The 19,267-nt window shown below is 52.9% G+C and overlaps 1 protein-coding gene across 1 annotated transcript; it reads left to right on the top strand.

Annotated features, from left to right (window-relative positions):
• Positions 1–11,268: 11,268 nt before the first annotated feature.
• C9H2orf72 (chromosome 9 C2orf72 homolog) lies at positions 11,269–18,644 on the top strand. The gene is made up of 3 exons (XM_064517173.1): positions 11,269–11,824; positions 15,239–15,349; positions 16,806–18,644. Exons 1-3 carry the CDS (start codon positions 11,269–11,271, stop codon positions 16,895–16,897), a joined length of 759 nt encoding a protein of 252 aa, XP_064373243.1. The 3' UTR covers positions 16,898–18,644.
• The last annotated feature ends 623 nt before the right edge of the window (positions 18,645–19,267 follow it).

Genomic DNA, 19,267 nt, shown 5'->3' with positions numbered 1-19,267 from the left:
TTTTTGTACACTTGTGTTTTTATCCCTTCTGTTTTGAAGGATTTCTTTTCAGTAGCATATCAATCTACAGCACAGTGATGTAGTGAGTCTGAGCTAGGTGTTAAAATGGAGATTTGATCTATCCTTGGCAAAGTATTTGTGGAGCAGACTCCATCCAAAAGAGAAATAACTAGCAGCCTTTACTGTGACCTGTCTCTACCTCCCATCATGAAATCTGAGTGATTTACAAAGCTGAACAATAAATGTTTACAATTTTGTAAACTGCCCACAAGCTTTATGTAGAACATGAGAAATATTTCCTTGCCTACCTAGTAGAGGGAAACCTCTTAAAGTTCTGTTTCTCTTGTATTAGGCAAAGACTGCTATTGAGACAAAACCGATATGCAGTTATATAGAGACTTAAATCCTAGCAGGTGTAAATCCTTCTAGCTCTCATCTAAAAATAGTAATTTTAGTAGGATCACAGAGAATGAGACTGCAGGTATCCTGGGCAGTGTGCATGTTATTAACCTCTGCTCTGTGTAATTTACATAGCTGTCTCAGTTTTTATCACATACAACTCCATAGTGTGAGAGTATTAACACTTGCTAGTTTCCTGGCCTGCCTTACCACAAAACTTAATGGGAAAGGGTAGGTGGGAGTATCTTTGTGTATAAGATTATATTACCTTCATGAGTCTTTTAATGCTTGTTGAACAAGGAAGTGGTGAAAATGGACTTAAGATTCTTAAAATGCAAGTCTTGGGGAGAGTTTCTGAGTACCTCCCTCAAAAATTCTAGGTAATTCTAAGGGGTGTTTCAGGTTGACAGCTGCAGGCTGACATGGTTAGTGATGTCATAGTCTTGCCCTCTTCCCAAAATGACCCATCAATACACTACGTGGGCGGGTGATACGCCTTGTATGATGCAATTTCAGGGCCATTAGGAAAACGTCCCTGGTTGCTGAGGCAGGTGAGTTGTCCCAGCCAAGTGGCTAAGAATTGGCCTTGTCCAGGCCCCCTCTGGTTGCACATACCCCTCTTTTCCTGTGAGCCAGAGCTTCCTGCTGCCTGCGAAGCTCTACTGTGTGGCTGTGGCAGGGAGCCCCTCTGGGCTGGGGGCTCTGCTTGTCTCCTGTGTTCTGCAGGTGACCCCTTAGAGTGGGCTGGTGTTTAGTTAATACTCCTCCTTCTGAAGGAGGTGGACCAGCCTTGTGTATTTGGATTATATTACTGGATAATCGAAGAAGGGTTTTTTTTTTTTAATTGCAATTCAAACACCAGCCCTTTGAGCCTGCACACCTATGGTATGTTAATTGTTTCCCTGGACTTCAAAAAGCTAAAGCAGTTTTTTGTTGCATCTGTTAATGCTGCTTTCTCCAACAGCAAGGGAGCACTTGCAATGGAAAGCTGCAGCTTTTACATGAGTGAAAAGAGACTTGATACAGTGTGCAACTTGTGGGTCAAGTCAACCAGAGCTTTATTCTTCTGCGAATATCAACATGCTGTACAGAAAGAATTTACAGAGGGATGGGGTGGAATACAAGTCAAATTTCCAGCATTGGGCTATACTAGAAAAACAAGGAGGAAGCTTTGTAGTAGGTGAATCAAACTGTAACAGCATTTGAGTAGGAGTCTGGTCCCTTACTGCGTGTTTGGATTCTGCTGATGAGAAGGGAATGAGTGCTCTTGAGTTTGAGACAGGATGCCCACAGGTATATATAGTAGATTTCTTCTTTCTCCTCCCCATCCTCTTTTTTGCTCTACAGGACTGCTGAGGCACAAAGCCTGTTCTTAGGAGGTCAAACATCAAGTAGCTCATAACTAAAATTTTGGGACCTCCTTGTGTTGAAACTTGACTATTTCCTATTGTCTTCATTTAGTCCCCCCTTAAGTCCTCCCATAAGTCCCCCCTTTACTTGTACCTGATAGCTACTCAAAGAAGCAGGCTTGGCCTGTTTGGTGCATGTGCCTTTGCTTCAGCTCCCCAGGATCAGATACCCCACTCACTCCTTTCCCCAGCAGTGCTTGTAGAAACTACCTGTTGTGTGGGAGGAAGCTATGGCATCACAGCTGCCAGGGGAGCCTACTGCTTGCTCCCTTGGGGAGCCAACCCACTGGGAGCTCCTCAACCTGCTGGACACAGTGGGCCAGCGGAACAGTCGGCTGCTGGTGATGGAGATGGACGATGCCCACGAGAGATCCCCTTTGGTGCTGATGGATTTTGCCCAGGATCTGTTTGGTGCATTTGACCTCAAGGCTAAACTCCAGCAAAAAGAGACAACTGAGGAGGAACAGGAGCCGCAGCCACAACCACAGCTGGCTTTCATGCTGTGGCAAGCCACCACTCTGAAGCAGCTCACACAGTGGGATCACCTGGATGAAACACTGTGGAACTTGAGGAGTCTCTTCCCCAGCATGCCGGCTGTGCTGGTGCTGGTGCTGATCCAGCCAGATCCACAGAGGCAGCCCGAACAGACAGCGGAAGCGCTGAGGAGGATGCAGTGTCTGCTGGATGGGGCTTTCCAGGAGCTTGTGGTAGAGGCAGCAATTTACAGCCCAGGCCAGCCAGATGGTATCCTGGAGGTCAAGAGAGCTGCATGCAGAGCACTGAGAGAAGTCTTAAAAGGCCGTGAAGGTATCCTAGGGATGGAGGCAAGGGACAAGGGAGACAACAGGCTTTTTGGAAGCAAAATCACAGAGGCTTAAGCTTGGACATGGAAGGGTTTGAGGGGCAGCATGGACCAAATTAATACTTGGTGACTGGGTTGAGGTGCAGGAGGGGAAGGCAGCTAGGAAGCTGAGCTGGGCCTTGTGGGCAATGTGAGCTAGAAATGGGAATGAGGGCTTGAAGTGCTGGGTTGGGGGTGGAAAACATGAGTCAGAGGCAACTTTGTGTCCCAAGCTGGAATGTGGTGGCTCTTGTTCCTTGCCAAAAAAAGATGTGGGCTGTTCAGCATGACAACTGCAGCCTTGACTCCACCACTGGGGCTCTCCATGATTACATTAATGGCTGCAGAGTCCCACTGACCCTGTGTTCTTCATCAGGGAGGCATATGCTGGTTTTGGGGGGTTAACTGTGGGCCAAAGCTATCGCTGGTGTGATGCCCGCTGTACTTCTATCATGTGCATTTCCTCCCCTAGAAATCACCTCCCAGGATCCAGTTACCATTTGGCTCAGCTTGACTACATGCAACAAAAGATACCAAAGACAATTTGAGGATGGGCTCTCCTAGGCAGCAGGATCCAGCAGGTGGGGTTTAGTTCTGTTCAGCTAGATGCCCCTTTGTAGAAATATTTCCCTGATGCTGCCTTATTTGCCCAGTCCCTCTGCACAGAAAGAATTCAGTACACCCCAGTGCATTCAAACAGATCTGCCCAGAAAATCTTCTATATACATGAGTGTTTCTGAACTTGGAGGAATAGATACCCCTGATGCCCCCTCTTCCCCGCCTTCAAAACTATACTGAGTTGGGAGAACAGGATGGGGGAGGCGTGTAACTGGGCTTAAATACTTTGAGAATGATGCTGCAGAAAACCCAAGGAAGGGCAGACGGACGGATGCTAAGCAACTCTGCACATCTCCAGTCTGCAGTGGAGGGCAGTCCCTTACTTAGGGATGCTGTAGCAAGACAGGATCCCGCGCATGTCTCAGCAGCCTGCTGCCAGAAGGGGACACTGCTCCCGCAGCATAATGCTGTCCTTGCTCCAAAGCTCAGATTTCTCTGCTGCATCGTTCAATCTACCCCAGGAAACTTCTGTCAAAACTCACTGCAATCTCTTGAGTTTCCCCTTTGCATGAAATGAGATATTCCAGCAAGGCAATGTTCTCTATAATCCTGCTGAGCTGGTTCAGCTGTGAACAGGGAGGGAAACAGAGCGGGGCCAGCTGCCTCTGGATTATAGACTGTCTCAAAACTGGGATAGTAAAAGACACCGTAAAGTAAGATCTAAGATGATGTCTTTCCAACAGAGAGCCTGGATGCAGGGGTCCCTGGTACATAATTCCCATCAGCACAGAGCTCCTGAAATTCCCTGGGGCTGTTTGCAGACACAGGATGGTGGGAGAGCAAAGTTTGCTGCCTGCTCCTGCTTATTGGCCAGGACACCACAAACAAGATAAAGGCCTCTTTCCTGTTGTGTTGCTGTTTGCCCTTCGTGCGTTGGTCTTTCCCAGGCTACTGTCTGCACACCAGGATAGTTGAAGGGTCAAGGACATGCTGTCTAAACTCGTTCTGCTGCCTTGGTCCATGGAATCTTCCTTCCCATCAACCCCACTGAAAAGGTTTGGGGATGACTGTGTGCATGGTGTGCCCTACAACTCAGTGTTTCACGGGCAGCCTCTCTGGGTGTGCCTGGTAGCTCAGTGAGGTGTGTCTGGCCATGCAAGATCTTGCTGTGATTAATGCTGTGTTTTTGTGCTTGCTGCGCGAGCAGCCTGTGAATGTCCCTTCAACATGCTGGGTTTTCACCCGGCCTTGCAGCATCCTCTCAGAACTAGAGATACTGCAAGTATAATCATACTTTGATATTCACTCTTCCTCACTCTTGGGCAAAAAAAACCCATGAAAACAAATATCAACATTTAGTCAACTGTCCATTGAAGGGCATTTTGCAGGGAACTGAACTTACCTACAAGTTGGTTCAAGTTGACGTCCAGCAGGTTAAATTATCAGGGATGGGTTACTTCAGATGGGAGGCAGTGTGGGAGCAGTGGGTAGTTTTGTGTCTAACAAGGCCCCACTTAATATCTCAACTCACTTCCCTTCAGCTCTTTCTGGGCATGACAGGGGCCATGATTAGTTGTATGTTTTTGCATTTGGAGCTTATGTGTATTTGTTCTCTAATTTGTTTTTTCACAGATCCTGTATCCATGTAAAATCTTAACTATCACCAAAAGAAACATTAAAACCTGTTGTTTATTCCCCATTTGCCTGTCTGTGTATATATATATGTATTTAACCTTTAAAGTACCAAACAACAATTACCATGAAGCTCCTGCAGACACTGCAGCTGTGGGCAATATAGTAGGGAAGCAGTGGGATTTGAAGGTGGTATGGGGTCTCCGAACCAACGTTACTCTGGCAAAGGATCCTTCAGGTTACTGTACAAATATGAGTTCTTTCCACATCCTTGAGGATACTGTGACTTTACCAAGCAAAATAACCCTGCTGTAGGTGTTTGCTTGACTTTGGTGCTTGGAACCCTCTTGGATGAGGTGTTGGTTCTGTATAAAAACCTGATTTAAAAGAAAGAGAGGAAAATGACCTTGTCCAGTTGTGTGAACATAATTATAACACACTTGATCTGTTTTCTCTCTTGTGGAAGAGATTTTCCAAGAGCAATCAGATACCTTGAGATAAATCACCCCTGCCTTTAGAGAAGACGCTTATTGTTTTGTATCAAGCTATGCAGAAATAGTCTCCCTTGAGACAAGGTGCTTTCTATATGCTGTAGATAGTTCAGGCAGTTTTTCAGTGCAGAAAGTTTGGCTTCAAAAGACTTCTGATCTGGAAATCCTTAAAGCATGTAACCTTGATGAAAGCTTGTGTTTCTGTTATTTCCTGTAACATCAGAAACATGGTCAACGGTGCAAATTCAGACACAGTCCATGTGGCGCTCTGGAGTTTATCCTGTGCCAGTATGTTCATGCTGTGTCCAGCCATGGCTGTGTGGGGTGATGAGTCTGCACTGCAAACTGCTGCTGATGGAAGGGGAAGGTTTTAGACACGTGGCTGAAATCCTGGCCAGGACCCGGGAGCACAGGGTCGTTATGCAGGGGCAAGCGCCACAGCCGGCACTGAAAGCACAGGGGTGACGCAGCCGCAGTGCTTCGTCTGGCTGGCAGGGTGAGGACTGTGATGACCCAGGCGACTGAGAAGAGGCAAAACGCAGCAGGTGCTCTCAAGCTGTGGTCCCGTGTCCTTCCCAGGCTAATCCTGGGGGGACGTACAGGGGCCTTGGAGCTGCCTGCTCAGCTGGGGTGATTGCTCCCCAGCCTGCTGCAGTCTGAGGCCAAGTCACGGAAGACCTGCTACTTAAATGTTGAACACGCTTCTTATTTTGACTAACACAGAGCAGGGGAGAGTTCACACAGTGGCTCTGCTGCCAGACCAGAAGGGGTACCAAGCTCCAGCAAAACAAGTAACAAGCAGCTGCGGCCCGAAGCCTGTTTGGCTAGCTCAGCTAGAGCCCGAAGAAACACGCCATCCAATGGGCTCCTGGTGTGTGAACATCTACGTACTACCTCTGGAAGAAGATCCTGATCAGTACAGCGCCCAAGCCAAGCTTTGCTATCCAGAACGAGCTTTGCCTTTTTCCAAAAAAGTCTTGCCCAGTCCCACTCCTCACTGACCCAATGCGGCATGCCTATGTGCTAGACAAAGTCCAATTGCCCCTGGGAGCAATCCTGCAGTGTACCAAGAGGGAACCTCGCCAGCTGCTTGTCTCTGGCCTCCTTCAGGGCTCAAAAGTGCCAGATCAGGCTGCTCCAAACTCTCCTGCTCTGCACATAGGAGCAACTGCAGCTTGGGAAGCTGATGGGTCTGCCCTTTATTTTTGCAAAGGGAACAGCTCTGAGAACCTGGGGGTTTGGCCCAGGCGAAGAAGGGATTTCCTGGGAAGGAGATGGGAGGATGTAAGAGGGAGTGCATGGGAGGTGGAAGGAGCTGGTGTTTGTGTGCAGTGGTCCACAATCACAGATCCATAGTTCTCCAGATTGATGGGATCTGGGGTAACTTTTAAGGGGTTCTCAAAGGGTAAGTGAACAAAAGGCTGGACTGCTGGTGTTGAAGCACAACTCGAGGGGCTCCTTCCTCGGCGGTGGGAGGCTCTGTGCCCTGTGTCCCTGCTGAGCTCGATGTGGGCCAGCTGAGTCTCTGGTTCTGGGGCTCCTGGTCCCCAGCCAGGATGGGGTCCTGCGTGCAGGTGGCTCTGCCCCAAAGTAGAGGCCTTAATCAGATACAGGGTATATAAGAGGAGGCTGGTAGCCATGAACACCTAGTCCCAGGTCCTGCAACTTGTTGTCAAATCAAAGGCGAGGGTCCAACTGAGGACTTGTCAGAGCTTAACCACCAGGCCTGCACTGCTCTTGGTTTTTGAGGGAAACATCAGAAGCTGAAGGCACAGCTATAAATTATGGGACTATTGATGTACTGCAGCACCAGGGTCCTTTCAGTCAGCACCACTGGATTTCAGGGACTGCCCAGGCTGGGAGCACAGGGACAGTGCCATCACTGGCCACTTCTTCCTTGCCTCTGGCAGGACCGGAGGATCATTCATCCTTGAGCAAAAAAAAGCAGGGTTTTGTCACTATCCAAGGAAATGGGTGATGAGAGGAGCAGCTTCACTGACTGGCTGGCGGCAAAGTGAGGTTGGGAAATCTTTGAGTCAGAAACCTCCTTGGAATACAAGTTAGTAGAAAGGAGGTGGTGTGGTTGTCCGGGGTCGTACGGGTTTGTGTGACTGCACGTGGTTACATGCTAGGATGTAGCTGGTAAAAGGCCAGAAGAGACACCATAGTCCTCGGGTCTGATTTCAGATATATCGCTAGCCAATTTGTGAACATCTTCCCAAAAGAGGAGCAGAGCGGAGCAGTCTGGGAGGCACACTCCATTGCTCTCCGAGGGGATGGTGGCAACATCCCTCCTCCTGTGTGATCCGCACTCCTCCAGCGACCAGGGCTCTCTGCACATGGCCCTGTGCCCAGTGCCCATCCGCCTCTTCAGAGATCACTTCCTACCCTGTGCTGTCCACGAAGGGATGGTGCCTCAAGGCACCCTGGCCTTGCAGAGGTGCCTGGGCATTCCTGACTGGCGCGGGGCAGGAGACAGGAGGAGACCAGAGGAGACAGGCTGGGAAAGGTCTGGGGTCTCCACCAGCAACCCAGGCTGGATACAGGGCACCTGAGCCTTAGGGCAGCTGGGGACTTCCCAGGTTTACTTGCTTTCAGAGTGTAGCCTGCCATGAGCAGGTCCTGAGCGGAGCGCAGAGGGGTGTGATGACTTGGATGGACCCAGGCCGGGGCTGAGCTGGTGCAGACTGCGAGGCGACCGATGGGCGCCCCGAAGCGGGGCTGCCTCAGCTGAGTCTGGGGAGCAGGGAGCTGGGATATAACAGTGATGATCCAGTCTGGATGTAGTTGTGACCAAACCTGCCACAGGACAGACCCCAGTCTGGTTTGATCCAGTTCAAGCTCCAGTGGGTGAAAATCAGGGAGGGGTCTGGGTTTGGGGGCTAGAAAGGTTGAGCAGAGTTTTGGGGAAGGTTGGTGGAAGGGATGGGAGGAGCCATGGGGGAATGAACAGGGGACAGAGACTGGAAAGGGGTCAGTGGAACTGGGTAGGTCCAAGGCAAGAGGATAGGAGAGGGCTGAGGTATTTTCTTCACTTTCAGTTGCATCCTCTGCATCCTCTGCAGCCCTCTCTCCCACCCCCCAGGAGGTTTCCATGGACACAGAGCTCAGCCAGTGCCGGTCCCACCTGCAGCAACGCTCCTGGTAGCACTGCACAAGTAGGACAGATGCCTCCCTGCATCTCTTAACGTCGATGTGTTTTTCTGCATTCGTAAGCGGATGTAGGTTGGGGGAGCGGGTCTGCGGAAGAGCACTTGCGCAAAGGTTCGGCAAGGCTCTGCTTGCCAGGAGGCAGCTCCCACCGCCAGCTGGTTCCAGGCTTTTCCCCGTGCCCTCGCGAGCACCAAGGCTGCCGAGGGGTAGAGGTTAAGGAGCTGGACTGGGGCATGGACACAGGCTCAGAGCCTACTGCTCCACCCCGACTCTGTCTTTCTTGTGTAGCCTCCGTGCACCCCAGCTGCTATCACAAAACCTGGCGGGAGAATCCTTCCTCCTGCCCTCTCTCTCTGCTCTCTTTAGACAAGAGGCTCATCTCAAAAAAAGCTTCTTTTTAGGGAATCAAATGGGTCTTTGGCCTTCTTTAGACTTCAAGGCACTACTAATATAAATGATGAATTTACTTCTTTGAACAAAGCGTCCTTTCTTTCCCCTTTGAAGTCCGAAATGAGCAGATGTTGCATGTGCTCTGAACAGGCACAGGCATATGTAAGAGGTGCAATTACCCTCCTTTAGGGTAATCTGTAGAGATGTTCTTTTATAAATGTGTCTGTCAGACTGTTGTTTGATGGCAAACGAAGGCCTTGTCATGCCTGTCAGAGCTCTGAAACCCCTTTGGCAACTACAAACACTGCTGAGCTGATGACTGGTTTAAACTGTTTGAGCCGTATCTCTTTAAGTAACACACAGGAAGATAAAGCTGTATTTGCGGTTAGATCCTACCCCTGTTAATGAATACAGAAATGTAAATAGGGTTGTTTGGGTGTTGTGGGTTACCTTCACCTTTCCAGCCAGCGCCAGCTGGCAGTGGAGCGTATGCACCCAAAATTAACTATAGAATTGCAGTGCAGCAGCAAACTGCCGTCAAAGCACAGCTCCATCCATTCCCAAATACTAGTTTTTAAATGTGGTTGTGCTGGCGGTTTAAACCTCAGAGCCGCTGAGGAGAAACAGCCAGTGATGCTCGTTCTGAGCCGAGTTGGGGAGAACATTTTATTTTTTCTGTACTTTTTCTTCTGTAGGAATCACCTTATAAACTTTGTGGTCTTGTACTTGAAAGCCCATTTCCCAAAGCACCTTGGGGTTTGTATGCAAGTCACTGGCACGGCGCCGGCTGAAAAGAGCCCTGGGGGACCTGCGCTGCAATGGCCTTCACGCAGCCGGAAGGTTGTGACTGTCACTGTCACGCCATGGGCTGCGCTGGCAGGGCCAGCGATTCAGCAGGCTCGCGTGGAATTTAACGTGCTGTGGATCCGGTTTGGCCTCTTTGCAGGGAACATCCTGCCTCCTTAGAGGCAGCTTCAACAAATGTGGGCTCCTCCTGGCCAGGCTGGTCAAAGGAAAGTCTTTCTTTGGCTCGTTCCCCGCAGGGAAGAGCCCTTCCCTCTTCTGGCGCCAGCTCTCAGCACGCAGCTCTTCCTGGAGACCTTCCACTCTCACCTGGCTTCTGGACTCGGTGAGATCTGTGCCCCAAATTCTGTGCCGCAGGGGAAGCACGAGGAGAGAAACACCGGGGCTGTGGGCTCCTGGGGACCCGCAGGCACGGGGAGGAGGCCCCGGCACCCACTCCTGTCCCTCCTGCCGCTCTTGGCACTGGTCATGGTGACGTTTGCACCCAGGGCTTATCTCCAAGTGAAACCCAAGGGGTCTTCAGTGGGATTCTAAGCAGATGAGGAGAAATCCTCATAAATGCTCAATGTGAGCAACAACAAAGGCCAGACCTGGCTGTTGGAGCATGCTTGGCTTTACAGCTCTGGCACACTGACAGCTGCTTTCAGGGTTGCCTTGCTGGTGTGGGAGCACAGGCTCTTGCGACAGTAGACCCTGATCTTTGGAAGAGGAGCCTAACCTACCTGCTTTATCTTCCCTGGATTTGGTTATCAGCGCTTGTCAATGAGTAAGTTACTTTTACTAGGAGCCAGGGCAGAAAGTCTCTTTGCAAGCTGCAGGCAGGCAGCTTGGCCCCGGCAGAGACAGCGTGGGGCAATGTTTGCTCACTCTGTCATACCTGGGGCACGCTTTTTCCTGGCTTAAAATCAGTGGCACACAGCAACCTGCTCCGGCTCCGTCGCGCCTGGGGACCAGCGTGTCCCTCACCTGTGGTGGCGGCTGGCTCCCGGCCCGCTCGATGGGTGATGGAGGGGACAGGCTGAGCCAGGCGGCTCAGCACCTTCGTGACGCACGTGTGTGCACCTCCTTTTGGACTGAGACCCCCCCCCCCAACCTCTCACTTCAGCATCACCAATGCAGACAGAGCAAATGTGCTCTGCCCAAGTGTTCGCCAGCTATAACGTGATGCAAACGGCTTTCGTGGCTGAACAGACCCTTTTCCCCTTGCAGACGGGCACGGTGTGCTTACGCGCGGCACTTGGATCAGCGCTGCCCCTTGCAGGAGCCCTCCAGGCTGTTGGTGCTCTTTATGCTGCAGATGGATATAAGCAATAGGGAGAGCGTTTGTCACACGTGCTTTGGCTGGGGGCTCCCTGGTTCATGTCAGCACCGTGCCGGCGCCGGGGCCAGGCTCCTCGCCGCTCTCCCGTGGCCGTCATTCACCGCCGGCCGGCAGAGCCGCCGCCCGGGCTGCAGGTAGCGGCCTGGGCACGGGCTCGGGGGCGGTGCGGGGCGCGGGGGCGGCGCCGGGGGCGGTGCCGGGTGCGGCGCGGGGGCCGGTGCCGGTGCCGGTGCCGGTGCCGGCGGCGGACAGGGCGCGCGGCGGCGGGGCATGGCTGCGGCGGCGGCGGCGGCGGCGGAGGAGCTGCGGGAGCTGCGGGGGCTGGTGGAGCGGGCGGGCGGGCGGCGGGCCGTGCTGCTGGTGGCCGAGGTGGCGGAGGGCGCCCCGGCGGCGGCCACGCTGGCCGCCTTCGCCCGCGACCTCCTGGGCGACGAGTCGCCGGGGCCGCCGGGGCCCCGCAGCTCCCCGCCGCCGCCGCCGCCGCCCGGCCGCCGCCGCCCCGGGCGGGCGCTGGCGGCGCGGCTGCTGCTGGTGCTGTGCCGCGGCGGGGCGGCGCGGGGCCGCGGGGCCCGGGCGCGGCTGCGGGAGGTGGTGCGCGACGTGCGCGGCCGCCTGCCCCCGGCGCCGCCGCCCGCCGTCGTCGGCGTCCTGCTGCCCGACGGCGACGGCGAGGACGCGGCGGCGCTGGACGAGACGCTGCGGCGGCACTTCCCGGCGCCGGGCACCGTGCAGGCGGCCCGCTACAGCCCCGGCAGCGCCGCCGCCCTGCGCGACTGCCGCGCCGCCGCCTGCCGCGCCCTGCGGGCCGCCCTGCAGCAGCCAGCAGGTACCGGGGCGGGGGGCGGCCGGCACCCCCGCGGCACCCTGCGGGGACCTGCCCCGGGCTCCTCTCCGGTGGGCACCGGCCGGCCCGGGGCGGGGGGGGGGGTCCGGGGAGCGCTTGGCTGGGAGCGGCAGCCCCCTGTGCTCCTCCTCTGTGCCACGTGTGCTTGCTGGGATTGTGGGCGCAGGGCCCTTCCCGATGGGATCTGATCCACGCTGATGGGATCTGACCTTTCCTGGTGCAGTTTGCCCTGTCCTGGTGGGATCTGGCCTTTCCCAATGGGATTTTCCCCATTCCAGTGGGATCTGCCCCTCCCCAGGAGGATCTGCCTCATCTTGGTGGGATCTGGCCTTTCCCAATGGGATCGGCCCCATTCTGGTGAGGTCTGTCCCATCCCTGCGGGATCTGGCCTCTCCCCAGTGGGATTTTCCCCATCCTGGTGGGATCTGGCCTTTCCTAACAGGACCTGCCCCTTCCTGGTGGGGTTCCCAGCCCTAGCAGCTGGGGCGGACGGGTGGCATGTTGAAAAGCACTAGAGCAGCTCTTGGTAGCAGGGTTGTGGCAGGTGACCGGTGTGATGTGGTGGCCCTCCATCCCTGTGGACTCGTGTTGTTGGGACAGGGTACTGGGGTGCAGCCCCTGCCGTAGGGCGCGGGCAGGTCCCAGGGGAGAAAGGTGCTTGTGCTGGCTTAACATAGTAAGTGAGACCAATAGAAGGGGAGCGTCTGGGTTTAAAGCCGGGTGTCTGTTAGTGGCCAGCCTAAGCGAGGTGGTTGTGCTGGGCTGAAAGCTGTGTGTAAAACAGGCCTTGAAGAGCAGTGCTTGCCCCGGGATGAAAGACAAGTCATGTTTGTGTGCAAACATGGGGCAGCTGGGCGACTGGTCAAACTCTGCCCCCAAAGCAGCCACAGAGAGCAGTCGGGGCTCACGTGCTTCTTTGGCACTGCTTCTCTTGGGATGTTTCCCTTTCTTCCTCTTTTCTTTCATTTTTCCCCTTTTTCTCTTGTTCCCCTTCATCCCCAAGGGCTCGGGAGTTCTCTGCCTTGCTCCCGAGGGGTCCCAGCGGTTGTCCTCAGCTCTGCATTGACAGGCTCCTCTGGGATCCCAGGGACACGGGAATGGTTGGCTTTCCCGGCCTGGCGGAAAGCTCAGCTGTGCTCTTGAAATTAGCTCAGCCCAGAATCCTGGATCTGAACTTCGAGACTGCCAGGACCCACTCCGTCCCTGCGCGAAGGCGAAGTGCTACCTTCTGCCGTCGCTTGGGCTGGAGCAGCCACAACCCTTGGTACTGAGGTGTGCGTTGCCCCTTGCTCTCCTTTTCTTTGCTTTTCCTTGTTGAATTTCTTCGGTTGCACTCCCAGATGCCAGTGAACATAGCAGCTGCAGAGGCAGAAAAGCATCCCTGTGTGCGTGGCCTCTTTCTGCTGTTGCACTGTGCGGGCGCCTCAGTACGTGTATTTTTCTGACTAGCTGTGGATTTGTCTTGTGTGCAGACATGGACATAGCATGGCAGCTTTCTCCATGACATGGAGAAAGGAGACCGCAAAGAGCTTGAGCAGGCATTGCGGCCAGCCTGTCTGCCTGTACTTTAAAAGCGTTGTGGGTAGCAGGACTCAGCGTGTTGCTTTAATTCACCTCTGATGCTCTGCCTGTTGCTCTTAGTCATGTAAGTGTCCTGTGACTTGCATGTGTAAGGAGGACGCCCATCAGCTGTGGCGTTAGACCTTAGGCAAGGGTGGCTGCTTTCATGCCCCTGTGAGCCCTACATACCAAAGTCTCCATGTGGCCAAAGGGGTCCCGGCATAGCCGAGCCTTTGGAGGGCTGGGGAGCCCGGGGGGACGGCGCATGGGAGCGGATGAATCCCCGGTGCGTTGCAGGACAGAGCTGGGGTGGGCTGCACGGGCCCAGCACGACCCTGCAGCACCGCACTGCTGCCGCAACAGTGCGTGGTCGCCTTGCAAGCTGCAGCCTGGTCTCCTTTGCCCTGTGACTTTCCCCGCAAGTGAAGCGCAAGGTGAATAATAACTTTAACATAGTGTGTGGAAGAAATGTGTGAGAGAGCGGCCAGGGCAGCTTGGGGATGCAGAGCGCTCTGCGAAGCAAGTTGCAGCTCTTCTAGTGATGCCGCCATAAAGGTATCCTCGGGCAGGGCTGAGCTCCTCTTTTTCCCCTTCTTGACTTTGAAGTGCTAAGCTGGGAAAAAAGATGTGCTTGTCTCTGGATACGGATGTTGGGAGGTATACAGAATATCTGTGCTGGTTTACACTGGTATAACCTGTAAGGCGCTGTGTACGTACGCTTGTGCCCCTTTTATTTCAGACCATCCCTAAAGCGCCTTCCTTTCCACACCCCACCCCCCCACACTCAGCTCTGCTAGTGCCAGCCCCTGGAGCTGCAGCCCCCTTGCTGTGAAGGTCCCCAACACTGTTATTCATGTGGTAGAGCTGGGGCAGGAACTGCAGTGGGGTTTGGGGGCCTCTCTGGTCAAAGGGTGCTGTGGGGTATCCTGTCATGCCAGCGATTTGTCCAGGGTCCCCCCGCGGCCCGAGAGGGCTGGTTTGTTGACCATCAGGAAACATTGCTACTGTGAGCTGTTCAGTGTTGCAATGGGTTGGTAAGATGAAGGCCGCTGAAGTGGTTTATCATTTGTCACTGGGAGATAAGACCTGATTAGGAGGTGAAAGGCCGTGCAGTGCTTCAATGGGGATGCTGAGCTGCTGCTGTTTGAAACTGTAGAAAATAAGCTGCGGTAGTGTTTTCTACAGTGACCTGAAAGCTTGTAGTAACTTGCTGTGACCTTTGTTGTCCTCCAGAATAAATAGTATACATTGATGGAGGCCACATGCTCGCTGCATTTTGCAAGCAGTCATAGCTTTAATTTTTAATGTGCCACAAGTCTCAGTGTTTCCCGCGGGTCTCCCTGAGAGGTGGAATTGCTTAATAAGGAGGGGAGCGGTAAATAGGTTGACGTGGAGAAGCCGTGTGATAATGCAATAGAAAAACTTCCTTCTGCAGGAATGCCCTGAGCGTGTCAGTCCTCTGTATCGCCCTGTGCACTGGGTAAAGTGCCAGGTTTCTCGCACTCTCTGGGCTGCCAGTGGCTGTCGCTTTCAAACCAGCTTCTGTTCGAACCCTGGCTGTTTTGTGGGAAAAGAGCATTCAGGATGGTTTTGGCGGCAAGAAGATGGAGGCTGACACTAAGGGCAAATTTCCAGAGTAGGAGAGTGTTTTCAGCCTGAAATAAGCATTGCCAGGAGCTGCTCTGTGCTTTGAGGAGGAGGGTTCTGCGGAGCGGCCAAGGTTTCGCTTCAAAGAGTCGGGAGGAGAGGGTACGAGGTGCAAGTCAACAGCGGGGGGGGGAGCAGCAGCGCTGACCCGACGCTGTCCAAACTCCTCTTCTCTGATCAATCCCAAAGAACGGAAAGAGAGCGAGAGGTGGAGACTCCCTTCCTTCCTGCAATGCATTTATCATGGCCGCAGGAGCCGGAGAAAAGGCCACATAACAGAAGAGGCAAACGTTCATGAAGGTACCTGTGCAGCTCCCTGAAGGTCTTTGTACTCCCAGCGTGATTGTCAGAGGTTCCTCCCTGACTCCCTGCTGGTCCCGATGCCTAAACCCCTTGTTGGTGGCCTCCTTAAGCTATTTCCAGCTCCACAGCTGCTTTGGCCAGAGCCTGGAGACAACCAGCACATGCCTGGCTGCTGTGGTGCCATCTACTTGCCTTCTGACTTGCCCCGAGTCTCTGTAAGCACCTGTGTGCGCAGCCGAGATGGTGATGCTCAGCACCGGTGATGCTGTCGATTAGGTGGAGCACACTCGAACCGCTGCTTGCTCTTTACACCCTCTCTGATAGTGCCAGCTCTTGGCCCTGGTGCAGAGCAAATGCCTTCAAAGGGCCCTGTGCTCAGGGCGTAATCCAGCCAGCTGGGTGCCCTGGAGCGAGCAGGTGCCTCTGGGCTCACGCTGCCTCTGGTGGTGTGGTTTTTATGTTTCTTTCTCTCTTGCCCCTGTTTCCAGATGCATTTTTCAGCTGTAGTGAGTGACATGTCCCCTCTTGAGGAGTGTGCAGTGGTGTAGGACTCTCTTGGTCAAGCGTTTGTCAGCGTCCTTCAGATCTTTCACTTGGCGGAATCAAAACATGCTGAGTCCAGTGCGTAATTACGCCCCGGGAAGCGCTGCTGAACTCGGCTGTGTTTTGTGGGAGTTCCTGGTGGCAGAATTTATGTCCTTCTAAACAATGAATTGAACCATCATCTCGATCCTAGTGAAGTTTTCTGCAAATGCAGCTGGAAGCAGCATTCCCAAAACCTGTGCTGTGAGGCCAGTGGGAGGAACAAACGGGCAGTCAGCCTTGGGCTTCCTGACTTGAAAGGAAATTGTTCAGGGATTGTACAGCCTCGTGTTTTGAGAGCCACGCGCTCAGTGTTTGCTGTACCATTGGTGCTTCTGCTCACCTCTCCCAGCAACGATTCCCTTTTTTTCCAGAGAGTCCATCCCAGGAGGCTATAAAGTGCGAGCAGGAGAGGAGCTCCAAGCCGCTCTATGGAGCACGCGAGAGGGGAGGTTTTCCTGCTATAATAAACACGAGGGTCTGAGAAGGTGACTGAAATGCCCAATGCAGCTTTGAGACACTTCCTCTAGGGGAAGACAGTGGGTCAAAAAATTTGAGTGCCTCATCTTGCAGTCAGCGTCAGGCAGGTGACGTCTCATGCCCATACAGCCTGCTTTAAAATTGCCGAGGCTGCAGCAGCCCAGGGAGCTGTCTGCAGGGCTGGGACCAGCTGTTCCTTTGCTCCCAAATCACCCCTGTTTGCTGGAGCAACCTCGAGTTTGTAAAATCAAATGAGAATCGATTATGGACAAATCAGCCACTCTTAGGTCTTACCAATTGCTCTGCATGCTCTATTTTTGTGTTGTTTTAAGTTGCCTGAGAAGAAGGGATTCACAGTTCAGCTCTCCCTTGACCTCTCTGCTCTTTGCAGATGCTGTGCAGGACCTCGAGGAAGAAGTGGCTCTGAGCAGACTGTCACCCAACGGAAACTATGAAGAAGCTGCTGGAGGCACGGGCACCTAGAGCTGCCGGGCACCCAGCACAGGCCATGTCCTGGATCTGCCTGGTTGATTTGGAGCTGTGGGAGGAAGAGCTGGCGCATGCCCACGTGCCTTCTCCTCTGGGGAGCAGCTGCTCGCCTTAACTCGCCAGGGCCTTCTGTAGCTACCACCAGCCTCCAGCGTCCGTGCTAGCCAGTCCTCCTCTGCTCACAGCGCTGCAGCAGCAGAGCCTTGCGGGGGCTGTGTCCCACTGCCCGTGGGGTGCCTGGAGCTGCCAATGGGCAACGGTCTTTTGAGAAGCCCTTTGGGAACGTTGTCTTCTGGCTGGGTGTGAAGATGTGGGGATTTGGGTTGTTAAATGCTGCAATCTGCCTGCAGAAAGAGGAATGCTTCCAAATTCTGAGCAAAATTCCCTGCTGAGAGAGGCCTTTCAGGCTGTTCTCCCTGGCAAGCAGACTCTGCTGCCGTGTTTTCCTGCTTTATTGCTGTTTTGAAGTTGCCTCCCACTCTCTGATCAGGAAAAGAAAGACGAGTAACATGGTGGCATGGGGACTGCAGTGGGACTAAGTGTGAGGCCTCGAATTGACCAGCAGGCTGAAAAGGCTTGAACATTACTGTGTAATGCAAAGAAATGCAGTAACCGCCTGTTCTGGGTCGCAAGAATAATGCAGAAGATACGGAAAATAATGGCAGTGGGAGCGTGGTTTTGAGAGCAGGATGCATCTGCCTGGCTTGTCTTGGCGTTCACAGACTGACCGACGGGCTGCTTGGGCTGGGAGGTGACAGACATGGACTGCTATGTGGTTGATGTTAGATGGGGTGAGGAGAGAGGCCTGTCTGAGCATGGACGTCTCCACAACCATGTGGTGTCAGGTCCAGGAGGAGGCCCACTGTGTTCCTCTCACTGAGATGTCGCTGCTTCATGAATGAATGAATAAATACATATATATGTATGAAGAATCATCTAAGTAGTTCCAAATGGCCAGTAGTAGCCTGTGGGGCAAAAGAGAATCACACAACAGTTGGGGTTGGAAGGGACCTCTGAAGATCGTCCAGTCCAAGCCCCTGCTCAAGCAGGGTCAAATGCAATTAATTACAAATCCTTGGCTGAGGGAGACTATTACTATAATGCTAGGAATGCCTTTTTTGTGAGCATTTGAATGCAACATACAACAGGCTGTGTTTTCTTTTTAGCACAAGTTGGGTTTTGTTTGGGCCTGGCTGGCCTTTCAAAGGTTCATCCTTCTCAGGAGAGAAACTTCACCCTCTCATCTCCTGCGTGTGTCTGGGGTGCAGCGGTCACCGCACAGTGATGTTCTTTCCCCATTATGTCCTTGTTTAGGCGAGTCTCATAGGAGCTGGCAGCATGATCAGGTGAATCTTTATTTTCTTGCAGCATTTGGCCTTTGCCACCTAGAATGAAGAAATACAGAGTATAGATTTGCAGTTAAACCTATCTTAGTGCTACAAATCCAATGGATTTATTTACAGGTAATTTATAGGTAAATTCTGCAAGTTTACCCTTGCAGTGAGACTTTCATTGAAACTGATGAAATTCCTGGGATTTAGAGAGGTGTAAGTGGGAATATATTTTCCCCAAGTGTTTTTTTCCTTTGGCTGAGGAATGAGTGACTATATTTTTTTTAGCAGCTGGTTGTGTGAAAGTGCAGCAGACAGATTTACAAGTTTAATTGATTTAATAATTTAAAGGCACTGTTATCTTAAGTGCCTGCTGTAAAGAATAAAGACATTTAATATCTGAACTGGAACTTGCTTCAGTTTGGTTTTTGTTTACTATGGCATAATCCTTAAAATAACATTATGCATAGTTTAACTGATGTTTCTCTTGATTTAATTAAAAATTGGGAGGGAATGGAAGTAACCCCAGTACACGGCAGTACATTTGTAATCCAGATCAACAAAATTGGTTTGTGTGCAGCCCAGGTAGGCTGCTCACCTCTTGGTAGTGGGGAAGCCTGGAGATAAATGATAGTTTTCTGAGAAGAGAGCAGAGCCGCCCCTTTCCTGCACTGTGGGTAAAGCTCTGATAACTTTCATTAATAGCTTTCATTAACGGAAGTCATTAGGTTTCCTTGAGGAAAAATATTTTTTCTGATTTGGTAGGAACAGGTAGGAACCGACGCTGCCAAAGTCCGGATGTCCCGATCCGTTGTCACGCAGCGTCACTGCTGTCAAGCTGAGCCGTTCACCAGCCTGAACTTCCCATGTCCGGACTGGAACCACAGCAGGAGCCTGAAAGGCTTCGTGCCCCTTGGCAGCCCGGGCACCTGGGGAGGCCAGGGGTGCGCGGTTGCATGTGAGGTGTGTGTGGGGTGTCCGCGAGTGTGAGGTGTGTGCGAAGTGTCGGGGTGTCAGTGGGGTGGGGTGTGTG

The sequence above is a fragment of the Dromaius novaehollandiae genome, chromosome 9 (genome assembly GCF_036370855.1).
Source record: "Dromaius novaehollandiae isolate bDroNov1 chromosome 9, bDroNov1.hap1, whole genome shotgun sequence".
In the NCBI taxonomy this organism is placed as follows: domain Eukaryota; kingdom Metazoa; phylum Chordata; class Aves; order Casuariiformes; family Dromaiidae; genus Dromaius; species Dromaius novaehollandiae.
This window is presented reverse-complemented; position numbering and strand designations above follow the sequence as displayed.